The 13,435-nt window shown below is 38.4% G+C and overlaps 1 protein-coding gene across 2 annotated transcripts in view; it reads right to left on the bottom strand.

Annotated features, from left to right (window-relative positions):
* The window catches only part of ANKFY1 (ankyrin repeat and FYVE domain containing 1), a 70,786-nt gene that overhangs the window by 47,311 nt on the left and 10,040 nt on the right, over nt 1-13,435 (bottom strand). For both annotated transcript variants that reach the window (XM_004684758.2, XM_012726344.1), the window contains exons 2-3: nt 8,694-8,886; nt 6,309-6,427 (exon numbers count right to left, since the gene is read on the bottom strand). In XM_004684758.2, coding sequence (XP_004684815.1) covers nt 6,309-6,427; nt 8,694-8,886 — 312 coding nt within the window. The remainder of the gene's footprint in view (nt 1-6,308; nt 6,428-8,693; nt 8,887-13,435) is intronic.

Genomic DNA, 13,435 nt, shown 5'->3' with positions numbered 1-13,435 from the left:
AGTCCTCCATGTGATTTTGATGCTTGCTGGGGTTTAAGAAACTTACTCTCAATTCTTAATTAGAATAGGTGCAATATGAACCAGGAACATCTTATTAATTCAGTAATTGGATACACACTTCTTGTTTCCAACCATAGTGGTGAGAAGGTTGAAAGAATTAATATCAAGTGAATGGAACTCAAGGCGCCTGATTTACTTGATTGAAACTGCATTAATTCACCATCATCCCCTAAAAGTCAGATGTTAAAATAATAAAATAGAATGGGGGGAGAAAACATCAAAATTCTAAGTGATTATGTTAAGGTTTATTTATGTCTTTTCTCTTTTTTCCTGGTAATATGTAAGAATACTTTAAAATTATTTAAGAGAGAAAACATGGAGATCTAAGATTTATTTAAATAATAATTGAAGAAATACATCAAGTTGCATAAAGTATACAGAGTAAACCTCTTAGTTATTTTAATGAAACGAAAAAAATCTGTAGGTCACATGATTTATACAGAGGTTTTGCTAAAGATGCTACAACATATACTCCTCCTACCCTACAGCTATATCTTGGAAAGATAACACTCTTGGTGATGAAAGCATCCCCACCACCACCATGGTCATGTATCTTCTCTAATCATTTTGAGACAGGATGGTGCCTGGACAGGAAGCAAGAACAAAAAATTTTCAAGAAGTTTGATGTCCAACCCTCCCTGGTGGCAGACGGGTTAAAGCACAGCACTATGAAGCTATGGCAGCCCCTGCAGCACAAGTTCAATCCCAGGCCAGGGAGGTGACCCACATGGTGTGGCAGACCTTTCCTGACTCTCCCACTGCTCCCCTCAGCAATGTATTTCAGTCAACCTGCCTGTTTTGCTCCCTACTGTGTCTCTGGCAAATCCTCCCCTCCCCCTGCCCCCCGCACCTCTGGCCTGTACCCCAGTTCTGTATATATAAATAAATAAATCTTAAAGAAAAAAAAAGTTTGGTGTTCCAATGGACTAGTAACATGCGGTTGACCCTAACACATACTGCCCTACATTTATTTTCTTTGCTCTTGTTAGTGTTTGTTTTTTTTTTTTTTAAGTCATTTCTGAGCTACCTCTCCATTTATGAAGTTAGCTGCTATAGGTAAAGGGGAGTCAAAAAACCCCGAATAAAAAGGGAATCAGAGGTTTTTAGACTAGGCTGGCTCAACCTGGAGCTGTGGGCACACAGCCTCCATGAGATATTCACCCCGAAGGTGGTCATAAGCCCTGCATGGCCATCAAGCTACAGTGAACTGGTACCTACAATCAGTAGCAATAAATGGGCGTTAGCCAGGTCCACTCTCCATCCTTTCTCAGCCATCAGATTAATTCCTTTGTCCTTGAATCCCACTCCCAATCCCACTCCCAAACCTATATAGACACATGTCTCCAGCAATACCCCAACTCTCTCTCATGCCCAAAGAGGTCTCCCTGAAGTGCTCTTTCCCTAGTCAGTATACCTTGACTCCTTGCCTGCTCTCACCACAGTCTAGGGAGTCCTCTTTTTAACCTTGACCAGAGGGTCTCAAGAGTATGTTACTAGCCTGGGAGCAGGGCACCTCGGTCCATCTCTCTGAATCCTAGCAAATGGAGTAGTGGACAGAGGCTGGTATGTTGCTAGCTTATCTACCTGTTTTATGAGGGAGGTTGGGATAACATTGAGGGGCCACAGGCCCTGTCTGGTGTCAGTGTCTTTCATTTTCTCTTAATATTTTGCCAGTTTTCTTTAATGATGCTCCCTTCAACACTGTCCAAGCCAATAAAATTGTTAATTACCAAACCAAAACCGAAATCATTGTTTTTAAAGATCTATTAATTTATTTGCGCACAGAAGAACTGGCGTGTAGGCCAGAGGTGCGGAGGGTGAGAGGATTCACCTGATACAGTGTGGTGAGCAGAACAGGCAAATTTTTACTGAAGTACACTACTGTGGGGAGCAATGGGCAAGACTTCAGGTCTGTTAACACCGTATGTGGGCTGCTCCCTAGTTGGGGATCAAATTCAGGCTACTGGGGTAATAGCACTGAGACTTAAACTCTATGCCACCAGGGAGGTTCTTAAATCATTTTTTTTTTTTAATAAACCATTATCAGCCAGGATTTTCTGGAAGTCCACAAAATTTCAAATAAAATATGATTCAAGTGCTCACCAAACCTCCCTTCCCACTCCTGCCTTGACTCTTCCCTTAGAGTATTCAAAACACACTGAGAATAAAGCCATTTTAATACTCAGACTAAGTAAGCAGTCACTAGTATAAGATAGGCAGAGAACACTAAACCTGTGTACTTTTAGACAGGTTATGCAGCCTGTTCCAATCTATTTAAGCAAGTCTCTACAAAAGTGAAATGATCCCATAAACTAGGAGTTACCTTTAAAAGGAGTAGACTCTAAAAAGTGAAACAAATGGGACCTCTAAGACTTGCTGCTAGAAGGAGTTTACTCCCTCAGCAGACACAGCACACAGCTGGTAAAAATCACTGACTTCAGGATAAAGAAAAAAAAAATGCTTAAGATGGTAAATTTTGTGTAATTTGTATTTTAACACAAAAATTTTAGAAGTAAAAGTCTTGAAAGCAACTAGAGAAAAATAATCAATATACACAAGAGAAAGGTTCCAAGGGATGTAATTTTCTTAACAAAAATAACAGAAGCCAAAACATATTTAAAGTGCTTAAAAAAAGAACTGCCAATACAGATTTCCAGATTTCTATATCCAGGGAAATATACTAGAAGTGAAGGCAAAATAAAGACATCCTCAGGTGAAGAAAGAGAATTTGTCACTAACAGTTTTGGTCTTTAATAAATGCTAAAGGTCGTTCTTCGGGCTGAATGGAAACAATACCAAAGGAAATCTGGATCTTGAAAAATGAAGGAAGAAAACAAAAATGAAAAATTTTAGTAAATAAAAATGACTTTTTTATTCTCCTAAATTTGTTACAGTATATATGACATGACAGAGAAGAGCAAAAACTAAAACACTATTGGGTTTTCCTAAGTATTTAGCTGTTGTATTTATGATAACTACGATATAAAGGTCATTGTTGAACTGTGTTAAAGGAACCTATAAGGTCACAAGGTTTCTACATTTTACATGGTATAGCACAAATAAGCTATAAAATACAAACAGGTTATAAATAAAACATAAAAAGCTAGGCATGGCCCTCCCTGGTGGCACAACAGGTTAAATCGCAGCACTGCAAGTTGGCCCCAGCCAGTGAATTCTATCTCCTGCCCCCAAGACCCACATGGCGTGGCAGACCTCTCCTGTCTCGCCCACTGCTCCCCTCAGCAGTGTACTTCATCGATCTGCCTATTCTGCTCCCCACTCTGTCTCTAGTAAATTCTTGCACCGCCCCTATACCTCTGGTATGTACCCCAGAACTGTATGCATAAATAAATCTTTAAAAAAAAAAACAAAAAACCTAGGCATATGTGTGTGTACATAACCACTATGTACTAAATAATAAATTAATAAAACAGACTAGAAGTGCAATGAAATAGTACTTACAAAATATTTGTGATCTGGCCAAATTAATACTAAGAAAAGTCACAGTATTAAACATATCAGAAAATAAAAATCGAATTCATCAACTCAAAAAGAACAAAAATGTCAAAAGGAATTTCAAAGAAAGTTCTAATATCAATTTTTAAAAAAATGACTGAATTGAGAAAAGACTAATTTTTCTATTAAATTTTTATTTACCATCCCAATCAAATCTAGAATAAACCAACACCAAACTAAGCATTTTGAGGTACTGGGAATTAAAATTTCAACCTCTAAGTTGAAATTTGAGTAAAAATTCCTGCTGGCTGATGGGAAGTAAGATGTGGTCTTATTGAGTCCAAGCTAACTTTCACTTTCTAAACATATCACCAAAGAATCCTTGAAATTATCATATCCTTTCCTCTCAATGTGGTTAGAGTCCTGGGGGAAATGGGAGCATCCTTCGGCAGTTGGCCATGACGCAGCTGGAGAAGGGAATACGGCTACAGGATAACAGGCAGTAACATGGGTCCAGGCTCAAAGGAACCCAAAGTCCAGTGCCACTCTCAGGATCTCTATGGCAGGCCTGCGGCTCTGTTTCTCCAAGGAAGTGTAGACCCTTTAAGCAGGAAAAACATAAATTGTTTCACTTGGCCTCTTTCTTTCTGTTTGAGGACCTTCAGGTCCATAGTGTGGCCTTTAAAGAAATAGAAAACTGAGGGCCCGAAAAAGAATGAGCTCTGGACCTGCACTTGGTCTTCTATAACAAAACAGACTAGCTTAAACAGAAATATATATGAATAATTTTGAAGAAAACACCACTTAGTGATTTCATCTAGTGTATTAATGTGGAAAAAGTCGAACCATTTAAAACATATCTTTTATGCAATTTATACATTTGTTTACAACAGTCTATTGCCAATCCCCTCAAACTCCTGGGCCAGCCACATAGTGTTACACATAATATTATGCTGTCTGTATTTCTTGACAGAAGTCAGATAATGAGGTTAAAAAGAAAAAGTGAGACTTTTATAGTTCAGCTGCTTAACTGCTTTCTAAAACTGTCATACTCATTTATTGTGACTTGGCAAAGTGCAAGATTACCAGTTTCAGGAACCCCTCAACTATAGGGATCATCAATTTTTGATAATGTAGATATCACAAGATGGGACATTATTCTAAACATTTTTCTAACACAGCCAAATATTTTCCTTAATTTTTAATATCTCTTCTAGCCTTTACAAGCTGTGTACTCACACAATTAGCATCCTAACATGCACTCTGTGAAGACACTATACAATCTGATGAGTTTTAAAAGTTGTCCATTGTTCTGGTGTCAAATACATATGACTTAAATTTCTGCTCAGATTTCAACATGCACACAGGTACCCTTCCAGAAATATTGTTTACCAAGTAGGTGTTTCAGTCACAGGCATGATCACGTGTGAATGTGTATGAATGTATATGCTTAGGTGATTACAACTTTGAATAACAGATGTCAAATTAAACCCTTGAAATGCTTATAAAGGGAGAGTGCACTCCCAACGGCAGACCATTAGACATCTTCTTCCCTAAATCCATGAGAAAAATGCCTACTTACCTTTACAGCACTGCTCAGGTGGTAACTACCTCTGACACTTATTAGCCTAACGCCGTCTCCTCAGTACCTTCTACATATGTATGAGACATATTAGGCTATTTTTCCCAACAGAGTAGGAGCTCTGGATGGCAAGAACTGTGTCAACACCATTTCAGTATTCCTACACTGTATATGGCAAATAAAACAGTACCTTCAAACCATTTGAACAAAGACAACTCAGCAAAATTTTTGCATAGTGCATCAGTACTGCACGTAATTCTTATTACCTTTAATGCCTGAGTAGTCTTCTGATCATGATATAGTTCACATGATTATTAACAAAATTGATTTTATAGTTTTCTTTTTTAAAAAACAGAAGTGCAGGGCTCTCCCTGGTGGCTCAATGGGTTAAAGCATTAAAGCACCACGACTGTGTAGCTCTCCGAAGCCACTGCAGCATGAGTTCAATCCCCGGCCAGGGAGCTGACCCACATGGCGCGGCAGACCTCTTCTGACCCGCCCACTTCTCCCCTCAGCAGTGTACTTTGTCAATCTGCCTGTTCTGCCCCCCACTCTGTCTCTGGTGAATACTTTCACCCAACACATCTCTGACCTGTACCCCAGTTCTGTAAGCATAAATAAATAAATCTTAAAAAAAAAAACCTCCAATTATTTCCTTAAAAAAAAAGTGCAGCAAGTACTAAATGAAAATGCAACTTTGAAGCCAATTTTGAAAATGTTTCTCAAATCTACTTTCCACTATTATATACCCAAACTCTACTTATTATAACATAAATAACAACATTAAGTAATTAAATGTCCCTAATCGAATCCCAAATACTGATGATCATTGTCTATATGAAAGAAATAATTTACTTCTGAATTTGGGTTTTTGTAGACAACACAGTTCCAAGCACTTTTAAGCAACTAAACAGAGAACGTATTATAGAGTGGAAAAATTATTTTCTTATACATATTCCATATTTACAACATACAATTATATTCCTAGACAGAAATATATTTACTTATAACATAGAAACATTGTAGAATATGAAATATTTCTAATTTATTAGCCAGGTATCATTATTTAATCAATGGTCACCATCAATGTCACTGATTAAAAGAATATCCTATTTTCATTAAGCTACAAACATTTCATAATATCACACCCTGGCCTCTGCCAGGAGCTTTTTGCTGGCAGTGCTGAGTCCCTGACTGGTCCGAGGCTCACCTGACAGGTCCAGCTCCTCAGTGGAAGACAAATTGGCCAGACTCCAGCTATCACTGCGGGCTGCCAGGACAAACTTGTGAGCACTGATGTATTTGCTCCCAACCTTTATCTTCAGATCACTGGTAAAGAAAAATATACACAAAAGTAAAAATGAAAATACTATAACTACATCATAACTAGTTATAGCTAGGATTCATGCTGATAAATATATGGATGGTGACTGAACACACACCAGCAAAAGAAAATCAAAGCAAAGCAATTTCTCTATGCTAGCACTGAATTCTGAGGGATGATGTTTGTAAGATGCTGTTAGGCCTATTTTCTACTCTCAACTTCTGCCTTTAGTTTAAATGGGATGTTCTATTTTCAAAGACATTTCCTAATGGGATTCTTATTGTAGTGAATCTACAAGTTAAATAGGATGATTAATATGCCTATAACAAGTAGAAGTTTCACACTGAATAAACCATCAAGAGAAAAAGCTTAAAGATTATGGTGACAATTCTAAGACTACTGCACTGCTATGTTCCGTACCATATAATTTTTAAAGCAACGTTATCAGAAAAACTATGTACAGATTAACTTTGCAAAGCAATCGAGAAAATTAAATCTAAGATAACAGACACCCGTTCTCACCAGAAACATTCAGAACTACTTACCAGCCATCTTTTTACTCAACCATTCATAAAGAAATGGGGTAAAAAAAGAAAAACTCCCCTCCCCCCAACATATCCATTTTTATGACATACCAGTATTTGAAGAGTTTTCCAAATGGTTATTCATTTGCTAAGGGGGAAAAGCATCTGGCAGATACCAAAAAGTTAAGGATAACCCTCTGAGCTGACACAAACATATGCTATATGGTTATAGGTTGGCAACAATCCAAAGTCATTATTTATCAGCACCCCACTAGTACTTACGTTTATTTCTCATTCTCCCCTTTAAAATAATTTGTGAGATTATAATGACTTTAAAAATGAAATGCACAGGCCCTCCCTGGTGGCGCAGCAGGTTAAAGCAAGCAAGCCATAGCTGCTTCAGTGTGAGTTCGATCACCAGCCTTGGAGGTGACCCTCATGGTACAGCAGACCTCTCCTGATGTGCCCACTGCTCCCCTGATATGTACTTTGTTAATCTGCCTGTTCTGCTCCCCACTCTGTCTCTGGTGAATCCTCTCACTTCCTGCACCTCTGGCCTACACCCCAGTTCTTGTATGCATACATAAATAAATCTTAAAAAAAAAAAAAGGAGCTACCCTTTACTCAGTATTGTTTCCTATTTTTGGGATATTAAATTTGTCTAGTCTTTAGATATTAAGATGATCATTCTGGATTTTGACCTTTTTTTTTAAATTGGTTAACCTTTAAAAATGCCACTTTATGACAATTCAAAACACTAAGTCAAAACCACACTGGTCCATATTTCCTAAAGGAGCAAATCCATTCTAACTTTCCCACCCTGCTTATTGCACCCCTACATGGACATGAAGCTAAAATGGCCCCTCCACTGTCCTCTAAATCCTCTTCATGAATTGTTTCAGTCATGCCACCTACTGGTAATATCACTGTCTTCCTTAAATCTCACTCAGCCTTCATACTTACCTCAAAATTCTCTTACTACTAGCTAATAATTATTAACTATGTGCCAGATATTGTTCTAAGTGCTTAAAATATGCATTTATTAATTTAATTCCCGCTCTAGCCCTAACGAAAGTATTAATACTATGACCCCCACTTTGTAGATTAGGAACCCGAGGGAAATCATGCAACTCCAGTTCACAGAAGCAGAAAAGCCAACTGAGCTTCAAAACAGGCTGTGTGGCTCCAAAGTCCAGGCTTAATCATCACACTGACCACTAGAGTTCCAAGATCCCTTTGACCATCCCCAGGGAAATGATCTCTCACCTATGAATTACGAAACATGTAAACTAATTCCAGTCTACAAAAGCTAGGTATCATCACAATACACACATTCTGTGCTGAAGAAAAGCAGGAACACGAGACGAAATCTTGCCTCAAGGAGCACATATTCTAGAGATTAAAGGTTTGCTCATTACAGGTTAAAAACTGGTTTGGGGCCCTCCCTGGTAGCGCAGCGGGTTAAAGCACTGCACTGAGAAACTAAAGCCACTTCCGCATGAATTCAATCCCCGCCTGCCCCGGAGGAGACCACATGGTGTGGCAGACCTCTCCTGGCCCGCCCGCTGCTCCCCTCAGCAGTGTACTTCGTCGATCTGCGTGTTCTGCTTCCCACTCTGTCTCTGGTGAATCCTCTCACCCTCCGCATCTCTGGCCTGTACCCCAGTTCTGTATGAATAAATAAATAAATCTTTAAAAAAAAAAAAAACTGGTTTGGCTCCCAAAACTGCTGTGTCTAGAAGCTCACCTATACTGCTCCTGCTCATAGAGGTCAGCCACAATCGTCAGCAGACGGCTGATGAAGGACTCGTTGCTGTTTTCCTTGTTTGCTTGTGCAGCCAAAAGAGTGCATCTCTTCTCTGTCTCTGCCAACTTCTTCTGCAGCTTGACATACTCTTGTCGGAGAAGCATCAAGTGCTTCTCCAATTTGGCCACCTCCTCTGCAAGGAAAACAGTGAATCAAGTTTATCCTGGCAGGTGGAAAGCAGACAGCATGTATTATTCCTTCACTTCAAGGACAGGACAGCAACCAAAATGACTAGTCAAATGACTAATTCTATTTCTTTGTTATACTCCCATAGAACCAAGATTCTGGCACCCAGGGTAAAAAAAGTGCAGGCTTTATTGAAGCTTAACAGTCAATATGACAAGGAACAGATGCATATAAACTGCTGATAGGACTTGTCCTGCAAATCCTTTACTGTAAAGGCAGAAGATATCAAGGAAAGAAGAATAGCAGAATCATTTAGGAGCCTTTTTCAAACCACCGGTAGTAACATCTTTCACATGTCAATGCTGCCCTACAAATCCCATGTAAAAATGTTCATGCATGCCCTCCATTGTGGCGCAGCGGGTTAAAGCACAGCACTAAGAAGCTTAAGCCACTTCCACCTGAGTTCGATTCCTGCCTGCCTCGGAGGTGACCACATGGCGCTGACCACATGGCGCGGCAGACCTCTCCTGACCCGCCCACTGCTCCCCTTCAGTGTACTTCATCGATCTGCCTGTTCTGCACTCTGTTCTGTCCCTGGTGAATTCTCTTACTGCCCCTGCACCTCTGGCCTGTACCCCAGTTCTGTATGAATAAATAAATCTTAAAAAAAAAATTGTTCATGACAACACCAGGAAGTGGGTAATATGCTAATTACATATTGCAGATGAGGACACTGAGACACAGATTAAGAATTTGCCCAAAATTATGATGCTGGTAAGAGGTGCAGCTTAGAAACAAAACAGCAGGCAGTCTCATTTCCAAATCAATGGTCTTAGAACCACTCCCCAACACTCCCTGAACAACTGCTTTCCTACAAAAAAGGATCAAGGCAGTAGATGGAAGCCATAACCACAGATGTGCTGGGGCAGGTTAAATAGGTTGAGAATCACTGAACTTGATTCATTAAATTTAACATTTACTTAATGTTTTTAGGTGCCAGACACTGCATTTTTTCCCTCTTCTTCTAGAGGATCCATATTAAATAAGTGCCTGGGGTTGAAAAACTGAATGACTCAGGTATAAATCTGTATTACTGAGAAAATAAAGTAGAGAAGTACTTGGCAAGATGAAAATTTGCTTACAGGTGCCAAAATGATCACTGTGCGTATGAGTTACACATCTGATGAGACTTTCTATAATCAATGTTTTTCAAAATACAATTATTGGTCTACTAATATTAAAAAAAAATATCACTAAAGAAATTGGCTAAAGGGAAAGGTATTTTATAATGTTTTTAATAATTATTATTAAAATCTCATATTTTAAAAATCTAAGTAGCATCTACAATTCATACAACCCTTTTAGATGGGACACAGCTCTGTGCTTTTATTCTAGAGTGACAAATTTTCAGAGGTCAATGGTTTTGGAGAGTTCTTTATAATGACTCAATAATTTACCTTGATGGGGGAAACATTTAACACAAAAAATGTGGTACAGAAATTATATATTTTTTTCTACAGAGAAAGAGATAGAAGTGATAGCCTCATTAAAGAAAAATTGGCACTAAATTCTAGGTATGGTAACAAAAGATGTAAGTGGACATTACAATAAATAGTATCAAATGTTGTCCAAAAACTACCATCAGAGCCTTTCCCGGTAACTCACCAGGTTAAAGTGCAGCAAACACTATGAAACTGTTGGCAGCCTCTGCAGCACGAGTTTGATCCCCAACCAGGGAGGTGACCCATATGGCACAGCAGACCTTTCCTGTCACTCCCACTGCTTTCCTCAGCAGTCGATTTGCCTGTCCTGCTTCTCATTCTGTCTCTGGTGGAGACTCAGCCCCTGCACCTCTGGCTTGTACCCCAGTTCTTGTAAGCATAAATAAATCTTTAAAAACAGAACAAAACAAAACTGCCATCATTTGTAACAAAAATTAATCTAGGATGCCAGAAGTCATACGTTTATCTTTGGAGCAATGACAATAACCTTTATTTAACTTAGTAACAGTTATATGCACTTTCTTTTGATGATTATTTGAATTCCACACATGATTTACTTTTTTCTGCATATATCTTTTTTTTTAATTACAAAAGTTTATTTTTACATCATTTTGCACATTTTTTTTTCCATCTCGATTGTAATCCCCGTGGGTTTCCGATCACCAAATCACCCGTGTGCCACCACCATAATCCCGTGCATTTCCCTCCCTTTCTGCATATATCTTATAATTCAATTTAGAAGTTTTTAAAAATTGATATATACTGTTAGTCGGTTCTAGAGTCAAAATGAGCTACTTGTAATATTGAGCCACCTCTTAATGCAAATCTACATTGACAGTTCCTCCAAAACAAAAGGTGAAGCTAAACAAACTTTCAAAATCATCACTTTTATTTATTTAGAAGAGGTAAAAGTCAGGCTGTCTTGTAATAAAAAGTCTTAGAGCAGCACCTCCAAATCCAACATACTAAAAAGACTTAATTTAAGCATACAATAATCAATGTAGAAATGGAGTATATGTATTATTACACGGAAGTAAATAGAGAAGAATGAAAAGTTGATACTGGAGAATGGGACTGAGTCTTGCAAAATTAATTTGTTACAGAAGTAGTAGTATTAAAATTTTAAATGTGCGCTTATAAGGCAAATACAGTTGACCCCGAACAACTCAGAACTGAGCTGCTTGGGTACACTTAAATGCTGAATTTTTTCAATAAACATATTGGGAAAAAAATTTAGAGACAAATTTTAAAAATTTGCAAATGGTAGCCCAGAAATATATATAAATATATATATAAGGTTAGGTATGTCTTGAATGCATAAAACATAGAAAATAGTCTATTTTCTCACTTACTATTATAAAGTATACAAAATTCTATTATCAAAAGTTAAAATTTATATTTGTACACATTCAAGAATCAAGAGAAATGTAAACAAATATAAAGATGCAATGGAAATCATAATTGCATAAAATAACCATAGCATATTGTATTAACGTAGTAATCTCTTGCCATTTCCTCTGCAATTGCAGTGACTCGAGTGTTATATCAGTTTAAAACACTGCGACACTCACTGCAATAAGCAGTTCCTCTCCTTAACATTTTTCACCATGTTTGGCATATATATAAAAAATTCATATAACAGGGCCCTCCCTGGTGGCGCAGTGGCTTAAAGCAGAGCACTGGAAAGCTAAAGCCACTTCAGCATGAGTTCTAGTCCCATCCATCCTCGAGGCGATCCACATTGTGCCACAGACCTCTCCTGACCCGCCCGCTGCTCCCCTCAGTAGCGTACTTTGTCAGTGGCCTGTTCTGCTCCCCACTCTGTCTCTGGTGAATCCTCTCACTGCCCCTGCACTCTGACCTGTACCCCAGTTTTGTAAACATAAATCTTTTTAAAAAATACATATAACGGCCCTCCCTGGTGGCTCAGCGGGTTAAAGCACAGCACTGAGAATCTAAAGCCGCTTCCGCATGAGTTCAATTCCCGCCAGCCCCGGAGGTGACCACATGGTGTGACAGACCTCTCCTGGCCGGCCCGCTGCTCCCCTCAGCAGTGTACTTTGACCATCTGCCTGTTCTGTTGCCCACTCTGTCTCTGGTGAAGCCTCTCACCGCCCCTGAGCCTCTGGCCTGTACCCCAGTTCTGTATGCACAAATAAATAAAAATCTAAAAAAAAAAAAAAAATACATATAACATACAAAATGTATACTCATTAACCATATTATTATTAGGCTATTAGTAAAGTTGTAAGGAAATCAAGTTATACATGGATTTTTGACTATATATGGGATCAGTGTCTTTAACTTGGTATATTTCTTTTTTTGTAATCATTTACTATTAGTTATTCACAAGCTATTTATTATTGCTCCAAAAAATTTTTTTTTTCATTTTGTACTTTTTTTTTTTTTAATCTCAATTGCAATCCCCGGGTTTCCCATCACCGAGTCACCCGTGTGCCTTTAACTTGGTATATTTCAAGGGATAAGTGTATGTTAGTCTATATAAACTTTAAAGACATGGAAAACGTTTAAAAGTTTATGTGGAAAATAATTTTATAATACCTAAAAGTAAGAGATTTTATTTAACACAAAACTTTTAGGAAGGGAAAGAGCACCTAAAGGATCATCTCTTTTAGTTCAACAATGAACCCAAGAAGCAGAAATGGGGCAATCACAAGGCTGGCCAGTCTACCCAACTCGCCATTCAGACCATACTGGCTAGCTGGGAATGACATCATTCCCCAAATGGCAGGATAAAAATCAGAGGCAGTGAACGACAGAGAGAAAATCCAGACTGAAAGATCTCTGGTGGGGTCAGGAAATGTATACTTTTCTAATAACCTGCCTACTTTTAAGAACAGGTATAGGAATGACTGTCCTGGAGAAAAACTCCTCACTCACAGACTATTCTGGGAATAGGGCCTTTTAGACAGAAGACCAAGTGAATTGCAATTTTTGGGTTCATTGATTTGACCACAGATTTTTAGCTCATCAATAGATAACTGCATAATCTAGACACTCATTAAAAATGTATTAGGCAATTATGTAGTTCCA

This window comes from Condylura cristata, unplaced genomic scaffold, assembly GCF_000260355.1.
Source record: "Condylura cristata isolate star-nosed mole 26May11 unplaced genomic scaffold, ConCri1.0 scaffold00017, whole genome shotgun sequence".
Classification (NCBI taxonomy): Eukaryota; Metazoa; Chordata; class Mammalia; order Eulipotyphla; family Talpidae; genus Condylura; species Condylura cristata.
This window is presented reverse-complemented; position numbering and strand designations above follow the sequence as displayed.